This window comes from Babylonia areolata, chromosome 1 (genome assembly GCF_041734735.1).
Source record: "Babylonia areolata isolate BAREFJ2019XMU chromosome 1, ASM4173473v1, whole genome shotgun sequence".
NCBI classification, from domain to species: Eukaryota; Metazoa; Mollusca; class Gastropoda; order Neogastropoda; family Buccinidae; genus Babylonia; species Babylonia areolata.
Window position 1 is genome coordinate 71,394,218 of NC_134876.1, and position 22,206 is coordinate 71,416,423.

The following is a 22,206-nucleotide window of genomic DNA, read 5'->3' on the forward strand; positions in this document are numbered from 1 at the left end:
ACTCCCATGATTATAAAAGCACTCAGATTGTATGCGGTTTATGACATGTACTGATTTTGTTTGTTTTGTTTTGCTTTTTAATTCATGTGGCTTGGCTTGACCTTTTTTGATCGATGTTTTTTTTTGACGTTCACAATCTCGGCCACTTGAACAGACCATTGGTGTTTATTTGGGTCAGATTGTGACATATGCCGGGACACTGAAGTGATAGTAAACCAAAGACTATGTAAATGTAGGGTCATTGAGCAAACACAAAGGTCCAACACCCAAACTAGTTGTGTTTTTTTATGTTTGTTTGTTTATTCTTTTAACATAGATAAATATCTCGGTCTTTGTGGTTTTGACCTGTGAATCCTATGGACATTTTCCTTCTTTTTTTTCCTGCTGTAGTTTGAGGAGTGGTTCTTTGTCGAACGTTAGTGAAATTTATTTATTTATAGTCTGTTCATCTGAGATGATGATATTAGATGATATTAGTGAAATCCTACGGTGAAGACTGCGTGTGTGTGTGTGTGTTGACGGCAACTAGGCGCTGCCAGGTAGATCTACGTGACAATGGAGTTGTTCGACTTAATCACCATTGTTGATCTTCGTTAGATGGACACCTCCCCCACCCCCCAAATCTTTCCACGGTGATTATCCCCTCAGGCCACGCCACAGGTGGTAGTTGTGGACATGAGAGATTGTGTTCTGATCGATACACACAGAGTGAACATATAACTTATACAGCAACTGTTGTTTCCACAAAAACTTTTTTTGTGTGACAAATAACTTGTTTGCAAGGGTCAACAATTTTTTCAAGTTTCATTGAGTGAAACGGGTGACTGATTATCCTTTGTGGAAAGAGTTACTTATCATGTTGAACAAACTCATGATCCTTAAAAGAGCACAGTGCAACTTTCACGTTAAAATTAATCAGATGTAGCTGCTTTGACCGATAATTACTACTAAAGAAATAATGTCAAAACAAGAAGCTAATATATGATATATTTAGTTTGAATAAATGAATATAAAAATATAAAAATAGATGAATAGATGAATGAATAGATAAACAAATACATGAAGAAAGAAAGAAAGAATAAACTGAAAACAAACATTATAATCACTTTTGATGAAAACATTCCATCACCATTCTTTGTGGTACCCACAGAACCTGTTTGACATTGTTGAGCCCTGTGTTTCATCCCGTTCATTGCCATCATCTGCTGATTCACACATTCTCTGTATCCCACATCGTGAAAAGAAATTCCAAGAAAACCGTACCCTTTTCGTACCTTGGTCTTGTCACTTGGAATAAACTTCCCTGCCAAATTCGCCATACTGAAACAAAATTTCAGGTCAAATTTGGCCTAAAACTCATTTACTCATTCGTAAAAATTTGCTTTCATGGTGGTCTAGATGCTGGCATGTGGTATCTGTTCTTGACCCTTGTGTTTTAGAGAACGACCGCATTGTAAAAGTCCTTTTTTTTTTTTTTTATTGTTATTGCTTTTATAAACTGTCACGCATCTATTATCTGCGTCTTTAGCTGATATTCACACTATGACCATTACCTATTATTGTTACCATTGTCAATGTTATCGTCATATTCCTATCTCGGCTTGTGTTATATTCCCAATCTAATTTATAATCCTTTCTTCTTTAGTCTTTTTTTTTAATTTTCAAATTTATCTTAGTTTATCTTTCAGAAGCCTTGTAAACAGTGTCCCACATTGGGACCTTTCCAAAAGGACGTATGGTGAGAGAATATTAGAACTTTGTAGATATATTTGGCACATGTATAAAAGTAATACGCTCTCTCTCTCTCTCTCTCTCTCTCTCTCTCTCTCTCTCTCTCACACACACACACACACACACACACACACACACACTCACTCACTCACACACACACACACACACACACACACACACACACACACACACACACACACACACACACACACACACGCCCTAATACAGTATGTGACTGACATAACTGGATGTTGATTGTTCCAGTGTGGGTGTAACGCTGACCTGACACATTCTCAGGCGAAATGAAAGCACATGGCTACTGCTTGACTGAATTTTGGGCATTTGGGAAATGCGCACTCATGGGAATCACGTGGACATTGAAGTTCGTGATGTTCTTGTGTGTAATGTCTGCCACTCCTCCCGCTATAACACGCCTACACGTTTCGATTGATCTGACGCACCAGTCGCTTGCGACACTATCTTGGTGTGTGCTTTTTCGGGCGTTCACTGGAGTCGGAGATGAGGCCTTGCTTATAAGAAGAGATAATTCAGCTTTGAAAACGAAACAACAACACACGAAAGAAGAGAGTAAAAAGAAGAGGAATGATAGAAGGTAGGGTATCATAAATGAAGGAAACGAGAAGTAAAGGAAAGAAGGGAAGGCAAGGAAGGAAGAAAGGACAGATAAGGAGTGAGGTAGGAATGGAAAAAAAAGGAAAGGGGGAGGAAGAAAAGAAAGAAAGAAATGGAGGAAGGGGAGGAAAGAAAGAAAGGAAGTGAGAAAGAAATGAAGGAAGGAAAGAAAAGAAGAAATGAAGGGGGGAGGAAGGAAAGAAGAAAGGGAGAGAGTGAGAAAGAAATAAAGGATGTAAAGAAATGAAGGAAATAAAGAAATGAAGGGGGGAGGAAAGAAAGAAGAAAGGAAGAGAATGAGAAAGAAATGAAGGAAAGAAAAGAAGAAATGAGGGGGAAGAAGGAAAGAAAGAAAGAGAGGTTGGGAAGAAAGAAAGAAATGGGTGGAAAAAAAGGGGGGGGGAGAAAGGAAGGAAGAAAGGATTGAAAGAAAGGGATGGAATGAGGAAAGAAGAACGTAAAAGAAGGGAAGAAGAAAAGATGTAAAGAAAGGAAGAAATGAAGGGAGGAAAAAAGGAAAGAAAGATAGGAAGGGGAAAGGAAGAAAAGGGGATGAATAAAGGAAAGAAAGAAAGGGAGGAAGGCTGCATATAAAGAAAGAATGGGAGGAAAGGAAGGAGCGAAAGGATGGAAGGAAGGAAAGAAAATGATTTTTAAGGACGGGAAAAGGAGGGAAGGAAATAAATAAAGGACGGGAAGAAGGAAGGATGAAAGTAAGGAAGAAAGAAAGAGAAGGGTGAATCAGTAAAGGAAATGCAGCTGTGTGAGAACCGAGTGGCATATAAGGATGAGGGGGCTGCAAAACAACTACTGATTTACTGAATTAAAGAGTATGGTTGCAGAAATGATCCGCGCACAGGCCAGAGACATGTAAAGGCCAGTCACAAAGGGTTTTTCTACTGTTTTATTTTACAATATTATAGAAAAGAAGAAGAAAAGAAAGAAGATGAGAAGACAGTGCAGTATAATGGTAGGCAGCTGACAGTGGGTGCGACAAATGAGCGTGTGGACACAAGCACAACACCTGTGAATATGAGCGACTGGATGCCTAACAGCTTTCAGTTCAAATTCGAATTTGAATAGCGTTATTGCGACAGGTCAATGGTTGGACACCGTCACTGCAGTGAAACTTAGTGTCAGTTGAAATCCCTGCACCGACGAATGATTTAAACTGAAATCATATATGCTTCTAACTGATTAAAGTGAGTGTGTAAGCACAACAGACATAATCTGGCAGTGAATAATACATAGATTTGATTTAATAAATGTTTGGAGCATCTGTTTAGAATGGGCTTTGCATTTACAATTCGAATGGCGTCACGCATTTCTGTGCGAGTCATTGAAGACCAGCAGGTTGGCTACAAAAAAGGTATCTGCTCCAGTTCGTGTGTGAAGCAGTATTTGAAGCCAGCTGAGCGCTTGGCTACAGAAAGAAAGAAATGAACTGTGAATAAAGGAAAGAAAGAATGGAAGGGGGAAGAAAGAAAAAAAAAGCGTCTACGAAAGCTGGGTGTCCTCTCCAGCCAAAGAAAGAAAGACAAGGTGAAAAAACAAACAGCAACAAAAAGAACAGAAAGAAAGAGACAAAAAAGGCATGCAAAGAAAAAGGAAAGAAAGGAAAGAAAAACAAACATTGCAAGCTAAGCTGGATGTTCTCTACAACGAGCCCAACTGTTGTATCAATCAGATTGCCCAAATTGACTTGTGTATTTCTCTGGATCGCTTGCCACAGAGTTTCACTTGCTAATGCCGAGATATCTCAGGAATCCACAGGGGACGAAACTGCAGTCGTATTCGGCATACAATTAATCAGTTCTCTTCCTTAGATAGAATTCAGTTGACCCTAATTGCTGTCATTTACATCCTCCTCCACCTTTCTCTCCTTTTCCCTTCATCATTTATTCTTTTAGTCATGTGAGTAAACAGAGTGAGTCTATGTAAAATAAAATTTAAAAAAATTAAAAACCCGGTGTGTGTGTGTGTGTGTGTGTGTGTGTGTGTGTGTGTGTGTGTTGTGTGTGTGTGTGTGTGTGAAACTTTAATGTGGGCATTTTCTTAGCTTTACAAGTGCTGCAGGAAGCCAACTCGGTAGGAAGGTAGGTATGATTAAAACCGTTGAGGTCATCTGCTTTATGTTGATATGGCAAGAAGGGTGAGAGGTCAAAGGCAGGTCAAAGGTCAAGGTCATTATTTGACAAAAAAATTATAGAAAAGGCTTCACAAAGGAGTTATCTTACTTTTTTTTCTTTCTTTTTCTTTCTCCCCCGCCCCTCTTTTTTTTCTTTTTTTCTTTTTTTTTTTAATCAGACTTGGAATTATGACCTGTCTTGGTTGCAACATGATCCGTGATTCAGATTCCTAGGTTAAAAGTCAATGTCACACCTAGGAATATGATACTGATAAGTTCGTTTTTTTAATTTTAAAGAGGGGGAGAAGGTCTTCATCAAATCTGCTTCAATAATTGTCACAGCGAGAACAAGACATTTTATGTAATGAAACAAGGTCAAAGGTCAACGTTCAAGGTCATAACACAGCAAATCGAAAAATATAGAAACATGATATGACATGGGTTGTTCATCCTAGTTTCAATTAACAGAGTATATAGAGGTTGGTTAGGGCCAGAACATGAATGTATTGTAAAATTAGAGGTCAAAGGTCAAGGTCACATCAGTGTTTGTCTTTAGGGCCATATCTGCTTTGTAGTGTCATTCTATTTTCTTCTTCTTCTTCTTCTTCCTTTGTTGGATTAAGTGTATATTACACGTGAGTCATGAAGGCCTCGCCTCTCTCTCTCTCTCTCTCTCTCTGTCTCTCTTCTTCTTCTTCTCCCTCTGTTCTTTATACATATTTGCAATTTATATATGTATAGTTAGATAGACAGATAGGTAGATAGATAGATATAGTTAGTTAGATAAGAAGAAAGTCCATCCTTTTCGGGTCAAAAACAAAATCGGTGCGTGCTTGCGTGCATGCGTATGTGTGTGTGCACGTACATGCGTGGGCGCAAGTGTGTTCAGTTGTGTGTGTGGTTGAATGTGTGTTTATCCGAGTGTGTGCTGTGGTGTGCATATGTGTATTTGTGTGTGCTCATGTGTTGTTGTTGTTTTGTTTGTTGTGTGTGTTGTTGTTGTTGTTTGTTGTTGTCGTTTTGTGTGTGTGTTTGTTTGGGGGGGGGGTGTTCTCTCTCTCTCTCTCTCTCTCTCTCTCTCTCTCTCTCTCTCTCTCTTTCTGTGTGTGTGTGTGCATGCGTGCGAGCGCCGCACTCAGAAGCCGGGAAGATTGATTATTGATAAAGCTCATGGAAGGCTCTCTGTTTTAAAGTAAACTGACATTGTTTAGCTCCGTTCTATCATTGTCCCAGTCGAGTTGGGAAAATGTTTACACAGGTAACAACTAAACAAACTTTTCCTTATTTCAGAATAAATTTGCAAAAAGATTTAGAGAGAGAGAGAGAGAGAGAGAGAGAGAGAGTTCGCGATATAGGTCTGTAAAACAATGGCTGACATTATGTGCGACTGATGTCGCAGTTTCTCCACTCGCTAGCTCTCGCTTTCTTCTTCTTCTTTTTCTTCTTTTTGCGACTGAGGAACCTACCTAAGCAGAGCGCAATTTTGGGGGGGTGGAATAAAAGCTTTCTCTTCTGAATTAAGACTTGATCTTGGAATATTTCGGCCTTCATAGGCAAGGAATTAAAAAAAAGTTTGTGAAATCAATTTCTCATCAAGTCTAGCCTTTCGCATGCGCGGTTCGAAATTTTGTAAATCCGGTTCATTTCTAAGTCTGTGCTTGGTGTCTGAGTCGCTTTACTATGTGGACTTGGCATGAGATAATTATTTAAACATCGGACAGGGGTGAGAGGTGTTTGGTGTCAAGAACCCTTGAAGTGTGTGTGGTCAAACAAACCATTTATGTAAGAAAGAGAAGTACCTTTTAAGACCTACACAGCTAGCCTTTAAAAGGGGCGATAGACATGTTGGATAAAAAAAAAAAAATTAAAGATTAAGACTGCTAGCTGTGTATACTGAGCAAATCTGGACAGCCCGACATCCTGCACAGTTTCAGAAACCCTTCTAAACTGATGGTTTATGCTAAAACAGCTGGCTAGTCAAATTACGCGTGGTCATTTACTGCCAGTGGGTAATTTCATACATTTTGATGAATCAAAAGACAGTTCCTTGCGTTGTCGTAATAAAGGTTATAATTACAACGCTGTTATATGACTACACCAAATTAGAAAAAAGAAGAAAAAAAATATGAACTTGTAAAATGAACATAAAGAAGGGGAAAGAGACAGACAGACAGACAGACTGAGGCAGAGACAGAGACAGAGACAGAAACACACACACACACACACACACACACACACACACACACACACACACACACACACACACGGAACATAGAAGAATGCAGTTGTGTATACACCGCTGGCCATCGCTTTAAGCTCTTCAATGACCTTGAAACAAAAGATAAGCCAGGTGTGTATAAACGTTGACACTGTTGACAAGTACTTGAAATATATATATATATGTGCGTGTATGTATGAGCACACACACACACACACACACACACACACACACACACATATATATATATATATATATATATATATATATATAAATATATAAACCAGAGTTCTTCCACTATCTCTAAGGCAGTTGGGACGGGGGAGCGGGGTGGAAGGAATAACCCCCCTCCACTTCGTTGTCCCAGTTTGGCACACCCCCTCTCTGACCATGGAGGTGGAGGGTGGTAGATATACTGGTGGTCACAGAGAGAGAGAGAGAGAGAGAGAGAGAGAGAGAGGGAGGGAGAGAGGGAGAAAGGTGGGTGCCTAAACAAATCGGGTCAATGCAGCCTCGGTCCAAACGATGGATTCAGGTTTATCAATAGATTATCCTTATCTTACCTAATGAACAATCAAATGTATAAGTTACAGAAAATTCATTATCTATATTGAGACAGTGTATGTGTGTGCGTGTGCGTGTGGTGTGTGTGTGTGTGTGTGTGTGTGTGTGTGTGTGTGTGTGTGTGTGTGTGTGTGTGTGTTTGGGCATTGAATTGATGACATTGTGATGTCTTTGATGGTATATCTGCGTACTTCCAATGATACTGTTGTTGTGTCACAGGCGTTTGGGCATTGGGCTGATGAGATCTTTTTCTTTTCTTTTTTAACAATCCGTTTTTGTTGTTTCTTTTTAATTAGTGAAACAAAACAAAAGACATGAACAACAACAAAAATAAAATCAAACATCTGAAGATCGCATCATACAAACATCCATACTGGACTATGTAACACTGAGGAATTCAGTTGTTGTTACATTTCTCGAGAAACATCATCATCTCATTACCAGAATTTTGCACAGTTTATACATACCACTGTAGAAGAAATAAAACATTAACACCTTGAACAATTGCAGAGTATTACAGCGGCAATTGATTTGCAAGGGTATTTCCATTTCATAACATATAAAGAAAAGAAAATTTTGAAAAATAGAAATAAAACAGCAACAACAAGTAAAGGAAAACTAACAGACAACAACAACAACAACAAAAAAAAAGGTTCATCGCACAGTGAACAATACTAAGGAAGTGCCATGGCCAAAGAAAGAAGAAGAAAAAAGAACCGACATATTATCTAAACACCTGCTTTTATAATATACATACATGTATAAGTATACACACATATTTATTTTTTCATCGACAGCCAAGTTTATAGATTCTTCAGTAGCAGTATAAGTCGACAGCCAAGTTTATAGATTCTTCAGTAGCGGTATAAGTTGTGACATGTGCGGTTAAGAGGTATTATCAATTATTGACTGATACGGAAGCCACGTTGTTTTAAAACTATGTACGTTCATTCCCATTCTAGCATTGTGTTCTTCTATTTTGTAATGTGAAGAAAGATACCATTCAAATGCAGTCAAATCCGGTGTGCAATTATCAAATTTACATTTATAGATATACATTTTCCAAGGAGTATTAACAAATCAAATACTCGGTCTGTGCATGTATTTTCATAAAATCTGAATAATACAATATGTTTGTTTATTTGTAGTTTAAACACACTACACATTTTGCTTTCACTAATTCTTTGAAGTTTTTTTTTTTCCAGAAACGTTGATAAACGCTGCACACCCAGAATTATGTTCAATACTGTCTTTCTCTTCCATGCAGAAATCACAGTAATTATCATCTTTGATTCCCATTTCTTTTAGAACGATATGTGTTCCCAAAATTCTATGTATGATACGTAACTGAAACCATTTTAGTTTAACATCTTGTTGTTGCTGTTTGTGTGTGTTTTGTTGTTGTTGTTGAATACTTTTTTCCATGAAATATCTTTTCCCAGTTTTTCATTCCACTTGACACAAGAGTTTGGAAGTTTGTCTTCTGTTGTGAATATATTGATGAATATCTTATCTCCTTTAGATATGAAATTTATCTTTTTAGCGGCCCAAAAATACTGTTGCGAATACAATTCTTTGGCTTATCAAATCCTGTCTGCCATATAGGTATATATTCTTTATTGACATTATACATCCATTAAACGTTAAGAAGTTAAGTTTCATTCTGTATCTTAAACTGAACTCATTCTGTATGAGGAAAATTCCATTGTTACCAAGGAATGTGCTATACAGTATACATCCTTATGAATCCAATTTCTATATTTCATTGTGCTATTTCTAATTTAGATTTTCTCATTATAAAATACTGGTTCTGAAAGCAACTCCATTTTATTTTGAGAAGTTGGTTTCATATATTTACAAAATTGATTATAAGCCATTAAAGTATCCTTCCAAAATCTATTATCGCTGTTTTTATCCAAAGCACAACTAGGACCATATTTTTCGATTCCACAAATAAATGGGTGCACTTCTGAAAAATATTTGTCCATTTGTGCATTGTTATTTTAAATTTACGTATCCAAGTGAGTTTTAGTGCTTGCATATATGCTTTTAAATCTGGTACATTTAATCCCCCATTTCCTATACTTTCAGCTGAAGACATTGTCGTGTCCAAACAGACTGTTCATTTCAGTGTTTGGGGATAAGCTGGTGTCGAAGCAGGCGTTTGGGTGCTATTTGATAGTTTGATGCCTGACCCAGCTTTCTTATGGTGTTGTGATGATTGTGTCACTGGCATTTGTATGCTATATTGACGATTCTTTGATGTCTGTATTATGGCGATTCTCAGTTACTGGTGTGGGTGGGTGGGTGCCATGATGTGGAAGCATATGCGTGTGTCTGTGTGTGAGTTGCGTGCTCACGCATACTGCGCCGAACACACGGCACGCATGTTCATTATTTATGTAATAGGCCAATGAAAGCGCCGGCCGAAACCAGTCAGACTGGAAGCTTGGTTTCTGCAATACTCTGTGACCACCATGCCGGCAATAACCTGCCATTATATCTCGCTGGGTATACCTGATGCCGTCCGATTGCAACAGGCCGTTGTTGGTGAGCCCAGGAAACAGCCTGTCACACAATACGTGTTAACCAGAAAGTACAAATTCCCTTCCGTCGTCCATTTATCGAGCCAGAGGTCGGGCGCTATGCAGCAATGTGAAAATATATTGACAAATGTCACTGGAGGTCACAAAACATGTCCACAGAGGTGAATTAGAATCCAGCAGGCAGCCTGTTCCGGCCCAGAATCCGTTTTTGTGTAACCTGAGCTGAAACACTTTCCCAGCGTTGTCACAAAGAATGCCGCGACATGAGGCGTGCATGGATGGGTGAATGTTCTGTTTCCCCAAAGGGCGGGGGTCTCTTTGACTTTCACTGCATGCATAAACAGGCCCAGTCCATAGCAGTGTGTACATGCAGACGAATATTCTCATGAACGTAACTAAAGAATAATTTGGAACTGAAAAAAAAACAACACTGGTCAGTTATAATCACACACACACACACACACACACACACACACACACACACACACACACACACACACTTGTGTGTGTGTGTGTGTGTGTGTGTGTGTGTGTGTGTGAAAGAGGGACTGAGCGAATAATTGTGTGTGTGCAAGTGCACATTTTTTTGTTGAGGTTGTTGCATGTTGTTCAGTTTGCCTGCATTGCGAAAGACAGGTGAGCAATCCTCATGTGATGCGTCCAGTGTTTTTAGCTTTCTTTCTTTAAGAGAGAGAGGGGGTGAGGGGGGGGGGGCGAATTCGTGTTGTCACCGGTACCCTGAGTATTGCGACATAACTTCTTTCTCAACATCTGCCTGTGGACATACCCGTGTGCCAGTTTTCAGCCCACCAAAGGTTTTGACAGCCCCACTCACTGTCACATGCCGCGTGTTGCGCACACATCGGTGACCTTGAAAATGTCACACTGAAACCTCTTATCCAATCCACCACAGCCATCCACCCGACTCACCGTCCTCCCACTCACCCCTCCTTTTTAGTTTGGGTCACAGACTTTGAGCAAACACATTAGTTAAATATTGTTTTAAACAAGATGACTGGAAAGAACTGAATTTTTCCTATTTTTATGCCTAATTTGGTGTCAACTTACAAAGTATTTGCAGAGAAAATATCAATGTTAAAGTTTACCACGGACACACGGACACACACTCACACACACACACACACACACACACACACACACACACACACACACACACACACACACACACAACCGAACACCGGGTTAAAACATAGACTCACTTTGTTTACACAAGTGAGTCAAAAACGGATGTGATAACACCACAGAACGTTATTAATTGTGTACAACTGTCAGTACTCTCGCTCAGTTCATGTATGAACTACGACCGATAGGTTGGGACTGGAACAGAGAAAATTCTGACACTCTATACATCTACCTGTCTGTGTGTATACTGCCTGCTTATCTGTGTGTGTGTGTGTGTGTGTGTGTGTGTGTGTGTGTGTGTGTGTGTGTGTGTGTGTGTGTGTGTGACTGAAATTAAACCATTTATGGCATTTTCTCATTATAAGAATTGTTGAGTAATCTTTGAAATCTTTATTCAGCACTGTCATAATTATTAGCAATGCTAACAGGCCTAACACAATAAGCGTTTAAGAAGAAGAAGAAGAAGAAAACAGTTTGTCGAAAAAGCAATTACCCTTACCGAATACCGCCTCTGTTTTTTTGTTGTTGTTTTTTAAATGCAGATGTCTTGGACGTTGTGCAAGGCAGAGACTTCAAGGATGTGAGGCTGGATGCCACATCACTCGACTGCTCTTCGGTGTATTTCAGTCCGCAAGGCACTAATAATATCTCACTTGGGGTTATTAGTGTCTGTGTTCAGTCTCAGCTCCGGTAATCCTCGCCGGTCTTCCTCTGGATCTGGATCTGGATTTGTACATCGTAAGAGCCACAACTGGCAGTTGTCGCATCGGAAACTGAGGCTGTCCAATGCAATGAAGTCTGAGATGATATGTGACCCTCGACGTGAAAACGAAAACTGAGTAGGCAGCCACAATATTTCTTATTATATTGAATTCTGAACAGTTGTTCCACTCCAGTGCAGTTCCAGTGTAATTTTTAGTCGCTTGTCTCTGAGGAATCCTATGCCCTCGTTCACGGCCCGTTTACTGATTGGTTTACTGAAAGGTTTGAAGTTGTATTCTTCACCTTCCATGCCTCGCTTTCCAAGTCAACTAATCAAGAGGCAGGGTTGGTAGTTGTACAACCTTGTACATTGTTGTCAGCCTCATCTGCTGTCTGCGGGTTTGAAGAGTTGACAGTTGGTGCTGCTCGGTGCAGCATCTTTGTCACACAGCTCAGGGCTGGGTCGCATGAGTGATCTTAGTAGCCCAAAGTTTGCTTAGCGTTCAGAACTGGTGGCATAATGGATAAGACGCTCATCTGCCAATACAAAGAGTCCGTGAGAGTCTGGGTTCGAATCCCGCTCTCCGTCGCCCTTTCTCCCAAGTTTGACTGGGAAATCAAACTAGGTGTCTAGTGATTCGGATGAAACGATAAACCGAAGTCCCGTGTGCAGCACGCACCTCGCGCACTGAAAAAGAACCGGTGGCAACAAGAGTGTTATCCTCTAGTTAAAATGATGTAGAAGAAATCCGCCTTGATATATACGAGAATATAATGATTATATGCATGCACTCAAGACCAGATTAAGCGCATTGGGTTATGCTGCTGGTCTAGCGTCTGCCTAGTAGATGTGGTCTAGCGTATATGGATTTGACCGAATGCAGTGACGCCACCTTGAGAAACTGGAACTGGAACTATTTCCAAAGAATTAGGACAATTCTTAAATCCAAGAAAACTTAACGCTGCTGAGATCGCTCGTGCAATCCACTCCCGGTCCATGCACTTCTTGTTATTGGTTAGAAATCGTGCTGCCTGGTGTTGCAAGCTGTTCGGGTACGACGACTATATTTGTTTTCCATGCACGCGACAGCATCAACCTCGTGCAACCTGTGCTCGCTCTGTCCACCATCATTCTCCTCGGTGACTGTCCTGTCACTGGGTGTCTGTGAGGCTGGACAAATTTGTACATTTTCTTTTGGTGTCTTTGATATGTTTGTGTGCATGCATGATCATGCTGAATGTGGCCCATTTTCTTTTATTTTATGTTCATTGTCTTCTACCTACCCATTCGTTATAGTTTTATCTGCCTCTTTTATCTGCTTTATTATTTCATTCCTCTTTTTTTTTCTTAAAAAAAAAAAAAAAATTTTAATATTTCAAAATATTTTTAGTCTTTTTTTTCTTGAGTGAGGCGTGGCGTATTGGTTCTCAATGTTTGCCCAGTGCACAGTTTTCTGTGTAGGTCAGGCTTCTGCCATCGCTACCTCTTTGGTTTTTTTTTGTTTTGTTTTTAAGATCTGATGTTGGATCAATCCACAGGCTTTGTTGCCTCATTTAAACTGAAACTGGTGATTGACTCATATTTTTGGTTTTTATTAACAGTGACAAAAATTCTGTTTTAATTTATTCACTGTATATGTAGATTCTGATCATGCACAGAATCTTTACATGCTGAATATTCAAAGGCAAAAAATATATATATGAAGATAAAAATAGCTCAATTTTCGTGTATTGTTTGAATATTGCTAAAGAGTCAATGTGTATACCTACATACATACATTCACACAAATGAACACTCCATCCAGTGTAGGAAAAACATGCAAATTTATTCAGTTAAGTTTCAAAATCTGTTTAAAATCACATAATGAGCTCAGCAAATTTCATGTAACAAAATAAAACCAATACATTGTCAAACACATTGGCACACATACAGCAGGCATAGATGCACACATGCACAACCACACACATACACACACACACACACACACACACACATGCTCACACCTTTGCATTGTGAACATTGATACATATGTACATATGCGCACAAACAAGCACACACTCACACATGAAAATGTGTTCACAGACAGTGTGCAGCTGTCAAAACATGAAGCAGCACTTTCAAAATTCCCGTATCAGCAAATGCACAGAAAATGTCACAGTCACATGGAAACCAGACATGGAAAATAGAAATACAATAAAAAAGATTAGTAAAAAAAATAAAACAAAGAAACGTCCATCCCCAAAATGCTTTTCTTTGTTTCCAACATCAACCCATCCTCTCACACACAGACGAGACAAAGGGTGGGATGTAGGTGGTATGAGGTGGGTGAGGAAAGAGCTAAAAAAGTACCACTCAATAAACTACCAAGAAGTCTCAGAGCACCTTGAGCTGACCTCTTATACAGGTCTAGATTACCTGAAAATGGATTTCCACCTACAAAAAAAAAAAAAAAAAAAAAATTTCAAGCAATATCAAGTTCAAGAACTGAAACAGCATCTGCATTGCGACAAGGTCATTTCAAATGCTTTCGGATAAATAAAGCAGCTCCTTTGCCCTTATGGCCCTGAAGAAAGACCAAATGATCAGTGATTATCAACAGATTTTGAAATTCGCACACACTAGCTGCCGCAGCACAGTGGTCAGCATCACTAACTGGCATGACATCAGTTTAAACCCCATCAGAAGTACGTTGTTGTGTGATTTTTTTCAGTTCACAAAAATCATATTCATGCATGCATAATCTTTCTTTTTGTAGACACATACACACACACACAACCTAAACTGTTCCGAATTATTAATTCTAACTGTACAAGACACTCTATATATCTCAGAATTTACCCTAAGCTGTATAGAAAAAAAAAAAAAAAAAAAAATCAGTTGTAAGAATCTATGGGGTTTCTAGCTAAATAATTATCACAGAGTTATCTACATATTTGCCGAATCACCCAGTCATTGCCAGCCTTTCTCTGTTTACATGCATAAAAAAATGCATGCGCATATAAAATTTTTCCTCTCCAGACATAAAAAAAATCTGCATACATGTGTGTATCCAATCCATCAACTTATCAATTCTAAAATAATTTCACACACTGCAGAATAATTCTTAAATAAATATATCCATACTTTTGTCTATTACTCATCTCAGGGCCATAAACAGGTGCAGATCAACTAAATGAACTACCGTGAAAGTTAACCTGATCACATAATAAAAGGGAGATAAACCATTCTCACTGTCATGATAATGCATTTTTATTTCCCTTCTCTTTGATCAAGGCCACACTTGATTTGTTCAATATCTGGAGAGACTGAGATGGAACCAAAAGCTATTGCTTTATTTCAGTATATATTGTCCTTATTTCTTATTTCTAGGTAAAGTTTCACTGCTTTAATCATAAACTGCAGACAGGAATAGGCAGAAGAGAAACTGAACATACAGAAAACAGAATTGCAAGGCATGTAATTCAGGAACTACTGGAAATTAATTTCATCGTTTTAAAATGAACAGAAAACAAATTAATTCAAAATGGACGAATACCAAGTGAATACTGATCACAATCATCAGTTTGGTTCATGCAATATATTTCCTGCCAAGAAGACACAAGTAAATGATAAAACTTGGGAAGGGTGTGTAGTTTGTTGTTTTTCCTGCAACATAAATTTTAGTATTCTGAAGTTTATTTTCAAAATCTATTTTCAGTGTCTTTTATGTTTGTTTCATATGACACATTTGGACTGAACTTGTGACTATGTGTGCACATATCATTATCATATCTTCAACACCCCAAAATGAGTAAAAGGATTAAAATACTTTTAATCTAAAATCTTTAAAATCTTTGAGGGAGTGGTTGGGAAATGGTATTAAAAGAAAGAAAAAATGTAAAATGCTTCTGTTTCTGAGTAAATATCCCATTGATACACACATTCCAGTGTAAAAATCCACATGTACCCTTCAGGCAAATACCAATAGGTTAGTAATCTTCAATCTACCTAAAACCCATAATCTTTAAGGCATAATTCTAAGTCTGAATGGTCACTGATGTTTTGATAACAGGTTGCAATGACAAAGTCAGATTTCATCTGATTAAAAACACTTATTTCTAAAAATGTGATTTTTTAAATCCAGATTAAAACATACCAAACCACTCCCAAAATCTGAATATTTCATTTCATCATTCTTGAAAAGTGAGAGAGAATGTTTGTTGAGACATTAAAGAGAGAAAAGCTTCTTCCCGTCCCTTCCAACAGTCACATGTAATGATGCGTACATTATCATAAAGCATGCATTTTAAAGACAATGACACTGATGTAGAGACGCACGCATGCGTCATATGTGTACCCCTTTACCTTTTAAAAAAAATATATATACATATATATCACATGAATCCCAGTAAATCCATGGACTCGTCGCTCTTAAGTGTTATGAACAACAGGTATAGCATAGCCTAACATAACTTCTAGGATTCACATATATCAAAATTTATTTCATTATGTTTCTAAAATAAAGAGCAGATCAACGAACCACATCAAAAAATATTCATAAAGGTTCTCATATAAGCAACTAATCATAATATCTTCTGTTAAACACATGCAGACATGTATATAGACACACTCACTCTCTCTCTCTTTCTCACAAATGCACAAGTACAATATTTTGCATCACCTCAGAGAAAAAATGAGTAGAATGAATCATGCATTTCATTTGGCATGGGATAGAATAAAATAATTTTTAAAAAATGGAAAAGTAACCTCATTCTGACTACAACAAAATATATGCATCTGCTAACACAGAAACTTCTCACAATCACAGAATTTCTTTCTCTGACAATTCTTTTCCTTCATTTTTTAAATGTATATCAGAGTTACCCAAGTTTTTCCCCTTTCTCTGCTGAAGGTGGGTGAAAAGATTAGGACAGTTTTCATAACAGAAAAAAAAAAAAACTACAGGTAAATCATACTGAGCATTCAAAAGAATTCAGAGGTCACAATCACATGTTCCATGCAGCTGATCAATCATCTTCATCCCCATCCAGATGGTAGCATTCCAAAGCATTGGAAAAGCCTGAAAAACAATAAAGTCGTTTGTCTTATCAATCATGATTGTTCTTGATTTGTTTTTTCAACAACTCTGTTTCAAGAGGAAAGATAGGCAAGGGAAAAATCATTAGGAGCAAAGCTCATTTATTCAATAAAACATTGTCTCATAAGGTGGAACAGAATGCTTTGTGAAATTCAGATACGGGTCTAATCATACTTGAGTGTTTCACACATTTGCTTCAGTATACAGTACTTAACAACTTGTGATTCATCTCAGCTTATGTGCAAGTGTGAATGAGAAGTGTGTTTGAAGGAAGGCATGGGTTGCCTGTGCTATCTTTGAAGGTGGTGACTTTTTTCGTGAGTTAAAATGATTGTTTAATGTTCATACATACGCACAATCACACACACACACTCTACTGCACCACCGAAAGTTTTTCAGATGAAACAATAAACTTAAGCGAGGTCCTATGTGCAGCCTACACTATGCACACATAAAAGAACCAACAGCAACCCTGGCTAAATTCTATAGAAAAAGAAGAATCCAAATTTGAAAGTAATAGTAAAACAAATACACTCACAGACAGAAACAAACAACAACAACAAAAGATGGCACTTTACTGTAGCGATGTGCTCTTCCTGGAAAGAGTAGCCCTAACTTCACTCACAGAAATCTGCTGTGATAAAAATCAATACAACAGTGAAAGAAGGCGTTTGTGACAATGAGAGAACAGCCAACTATATCATCTCATAGTAAATTTCAAGCATTACCATCAAACAGCTCAGCCCCGTTCAGACACTCCACCACATAGTCACAAATCTCTCTGGTTTCGAACCTGAAACAGCAGCATTTTAACAATGGATTATTACATACAACAATTCAATGACTGTTGGACAAATATGTTTTTAATTTTCCAAACTAAACCAGACTTCATACAGAAACACACCTTTGAAGAAACCAGCACAGACTGATGGAGAGAGAAAATGCTTAAAAGACAAAGCAAAAACAACAGAAATGCGTAGGATGGCTCAGTCTCAGGACAATGTGTAATTTTCTGTACCTGATTTTTCATTTTGACATATCAACTAGACAGGTAATAGGTTACTTAAGAATTTACTTGTCAGTGTCTTAGCTGATGATGTACAATATGTGTTTTTCATAATGATCATTTCAGAGATGTAGGAAAAAAAAACAAAAAAAAAACGACAAACACATGACAAGAGAAAACCAAACATTTCAAAGACATGCTGACCTGAAGCGCCAAGCGTTGATTCCTTTCTTGGACTTTTTCTCCATGTCCAGTATCTTGCCAAAGTTGCTAATGCAGTGCTTCAGCTGCTCCCCACAGCCTTTGGGCACATTCCCCACGTGCACCACCAGTGCGTCTTCCAGCTTCCAGCCAGTGACCGACTTTTTCCTGGGTTTGACAGGTGGCCTGGATTCTTTGGTACAGGTGTCTTCTGCAGACGCACCTGGGCAGGTGTTTTCAATAGCTGGTGGGACTTTTGTGACAGCACACTCTTCACTGTCAGTCTGTTTCCTGGAAGGTGAAGCTTCAGGCTTCATGTTTGGAGAAACATTGTCACCGCCCTGAGATTTTACCTTCAAAGGTATGTTGTCCCCACCATCATTTAGTTCAGAGGTGTCAGAACACTGGATTCCAGACACAGTGATGATATTTCTGGGTATCTGGGACACAGACAGTTCACTACAGTTGTCAGTGCTTTCATCTTTCATGTCCTCTTTATTTTCCACAAACATGGAGTTCAATGGAGATTCACAAGGATCAACAGAAGAATCACTAGATTTGGGGATAATGCCCATCGGTCCCTGAGAGCTGTTCAAAGTTTTAGGTAATCGACAGGAGGATGCACTGGCTGACTCCTCAGTATCCTCAAAAACTGATGAAGTGTCTTTTGATTCTGAAGCTTTGACACACCTTGGCTGAGTGCTGATTTTGTGTATCCTGTGCACAGGCCTTGAGCTTACTGAAGCAGTTAAACCAGGAAAATCTTCAGAAGACTCAAAACAGAAGTCTGGAGGCTGAAACACAGGGGCAGAAGGCTCAAAAGCAAACTCACTGTTGTCAATGAGAATGGACCTGTGTTTGGGGGGACAGCTGATAGCATGGTCAGTTCTTGTCACTGAAGACTGAGCGGGATGTTTCCCACATGCCTGAACAAAACAGATAACAGAAAATATAAGCTATCAGCAGAATATATGAAACATGTTTTTCATCTAGTTTATTTTTTCTGAGCAATTCATTCTTTTTTCAGTTGAGCTAAAAACATAAAATTAATACTGGAAGTAGCTTATATTTTTTGTCCAATTTACTTTTAAAATGGACAAATCATAATAAAATGTTTTAAAATAAATCATTTAAAGCAATTGTGATTTTACACATCCAAGCCTTCAGTTAGAATCTAAAATACGAAATTAAAATAAGTACACATGTTTTTGTGAACTTTTTGAATCAGTGAACTGTTTAATCTATCACATATCTGAGATCTGATCAATAAAATTGAATTCTGATAATGTTTCAACACTTTCTTTTTTCTTTGTTCAATTTTTTTTTTTTTTTTTTTAAGTAAAGGCACATCACCACATTCCGCACAAACCTTACATTGCTCAATTCAGAATCTGCAAGCTCTGTCTTCAAACTGACAGAATGATCCTGAATCATCTTTCCTCGGCCAACTGTAGTGATTTGACGCTGGGTGCCTTGATGCTTAGTGCTAGCTCGCAGGCCTTTCTGCTGAAACAATAAATATAACTCCTTTCTTTGAAATTCTACAGGCTGTATACTAACCACAATCTCTATAAACTGAGGTAAATCACTAAATGCATGCATTCACAACAAAAGTTGTTTTCAACCAAAGGGCAACCAAAAGCAAAAGTTAAAAAAAAAAAAAAGTCAGACAGCAGGCTTCATGGTATTTGGATCCATCAAATTATGACTATATGAGTATATCAGTGATAACATGTTGCTAACATGTTGCTCACTCTAGAATCTATAGATGCCTAAAAAAAAAAAAAAAAGGCTCAAAACAAAAAGAATCAACCTAAACAAAATAAATCAAAAGTAAAAAGAAATGAGAGAAATTCTTTATAAAACATTTTAAAACATATGTCAATTTATATTCCAATGAAGAAGGCAAAACAGGTTCCTCACCATTACACTTGGTTTCATTACACATGACTGGATTAAGTATATTTTGACCAAATATAAACCTTTCTTTTCCAATATAAATTCAACCCAGCTCTTGTCAATTCATGGAATGATAGCTTGAAATCAAGAGATATAAATAAGATATAGGAATTTTCTTTTGTGTTCATGAGCTGCCACTCCAACTTGTATTCACTAAAAAAAAAAAAAAATTACAACTAGTACAAGTAAGCTTTCATGTTTTTGGCTGTTTATATCCCATATTTAGGAAGCCATGTTCAACTTTCAGGGTATGCATGTTGAATAAACAGTTATGTTCATGTAATTTCCATTCATAACCCACTGAATGATGACATGGATTATGGTACATCAGTTTGATATTCTGCAAGTATGAAAACATGATGGAGATTTACATCATTTAGCTACTAGCAGACATGCTTGTTTCTCGACCTAAAAGACAATAAAACTAAATCTTTACACTACCCTCACCCCATCAGGACCCTCAGGTTGAATGTTCAACACTTATAAATCAGATATTGCAAACCAATCAAAATAGGAATCAAAAGCAACGTTTCAAAACAAATTCAGATTCTGGCTCAAAGTGCTTCAGTATCTCCCACATCCATCCTTTCACTTACACTTGCAGTTGTAGGCCAAAAATCTGCGTCATCAGGCAGGAAAAACTCATCCTGGAATATCTTGGGAAGGCGTGGAACAGCTATGTCTTCCAGGCTTTTCCCTCTGCCATAGCAGCGGGAGGATGACAGCTGTTTGGGAATGTTGATATCAAGCTTCAGCTGGTTTTTATACTGGCACTTGTCTGATTGGCTTTCTATGCTGCTGTCATCAGCTGTTTCCAGATCACTGTCACTCAGTGACCAAGAAGCTGGGTCCATGATGTTCTTCCCAAGCTGGTCTTTGCTGTCCTTGGGCTTCCTCACCATCTTCAGCCGTCTGCAATAATGAAGGGATACAACTGTTGTAAAGCACACAGAGAAAAGGTAACTGGTATTTAGGGGATGGCTTTCAATAGTAAAATGACATTAGAAATACAGAGAACACTAAGCACACACACACACACACACACACACACACACACACACAACCTCTTTCTGTCTTGAACTAACATGGAACTGCACAAGTTTGTGAAATAAAAATATCTAAACAGTAAACTGTTCAAATTTCTTGTGTCATTAACATCTGGCTTCTGTCAGTGAACTCAGGAATATTTTACTTTGCTTGTAAGGACAAATGGACCCCTACCTTTGTAATGACACACATAACTCATCCATGTATTCTAATCCTTTGTTATGTCAACAATGTTGAGAACAAAGTCATGAAATGAGTATGCTGAGGAAGTGCAGATAACACCTGAAACCATAAAAATTAAAATGACTGTACAATAATCTATAATTGCAATGCAATGCAATTCATTGACAGACTCTTACTCATATGAAATACAGTAAATATTATACATCTTAATATGTTATAACTATGACATCTCCTGCTTTATCCCCTGTACTCTTTAGTTTTGAAGACGGAAAAAGTTGTAAATTAGTTAAAATCATTGAAATGTGCTGTACATTTTTTCACCTACACTCTTTTAATGGCCCCGTTTAAGGCATTCGAGTGGGGAAGAAATGCAGAGCATATAATTATTACAATCTTATTAACCAATACAACGTTTTCCGTCTTCAAAATGAAACTGAATGGAAAAAGAGTACATGGGAAGAAATGTGGATATTGCATACATACATATCTAAATAGAGAGAGAGAGAGAGAGAGAGAGAGAGAGATTATTTAACTTTAAGATCCAATGTGTGTGAACATAACTGACGCTGCAGCAGGATTGGGTCTCATCTGGGTTATCAACAGTTCCCTGAAGCTCTGGCTGACAAACCCGAGTGTGGCTGTGCATTGGGAACCCGGGATAAGAGGCGTGGGAGTTATGCCTGTGAAACGATGCAGATGGTGGGGCAGAAATTGGGGTGAGATTGGGGAGGGGTTCGGGGTTCATACAGCTCAGTTGCAGGCTAATGGATATAATTGTGATCGCTGACAAACACCGGTTAACTTTAAACGTCAGAATTCACACGAAATCAAATATCTAGTCCTGTCAAAAAGCAAGAACAATGATATTTTACTGATCTGTTGACCCTACCTGAAGTTGCCGCAAGTTTCACTTTGTGGCGGGGATTGAATTCTGTGGACCATCGGCCTGTGAGGAAATAAGGAGCGAGAGTGAATGTTCTTAACAAGGGAGGCCATTGTTATTGTTTTCCGTCAACGAAAAATGGCAACCCAAATGACTTTCCAAAGACGGGGTGCAGTCAAACCGC

The 22,206-nt window shown here is 38.3% G+C and overlaps 1 protein-coding gene across 2 annotated transcripts; it reads right to left on the minus strand.

Annotated features, from left to right (window-relative positions):
• Positions 1-13,498: 13,498 nt before the first annotated feature.
• On the minus strand, positions 13,499-22,206 carry LOC143286834 (uncharacterized). Of its 2 annotated transcripts, none has more exons than XM_076594670.1 (6): positions 22,029-22,206; positions 20,506-20,821; positions 19,325-19,453; positions 17,954-18,876; positions 17,472-17,536; positions 13,499-16,725 (listed from the first exon to the last, which is right to left on the minus strand). In XM_076594670.1, the coding sequence occupies exons 1-6, from the start codon at positions 22,133-22,135 to the stop codon at positions 16,673-16,675; spliced, it is 1,593 nt and encodes a 530-aa protein (XP_076450785.1). In that variant the 5' UTR covers positions 22,136-22,206; the 3' UTR covers positions 13,499-16,672. The 2 variants fall into 2 exon arrangements, with proteins under 2 accessions (XP_076450785.1, XP_076450777.1); XM_076594662.1 differs by having other exon boundaries at positions 19,325-19,456.

Bases quoted from the DNA above. Each gene is read 5' to 3' on its own strand.
- LOC143286834 (XM_076594662.1), bottom strand. From the start codon at position 22,135: ATGGCCTCCCTTGTTAAGAACATTCACTCTCGCTCCTTATTTCCTCAC. The intron at 19,457-20,505 runs GTAAGTGAAAGG...TTATTGTTTCAG, and splicing joins TTTGGCCTACAACTGCAAGT to CAGAAAGGCCTGCGAGCTAG. The intron at 18,877-19,324 runs GTAAGGTTTGTG...TGTTTTGTTCAG, and splicing joins CAGATTCTGAATTGAGCAAT to GCATGTGGGAAACATCCCGC.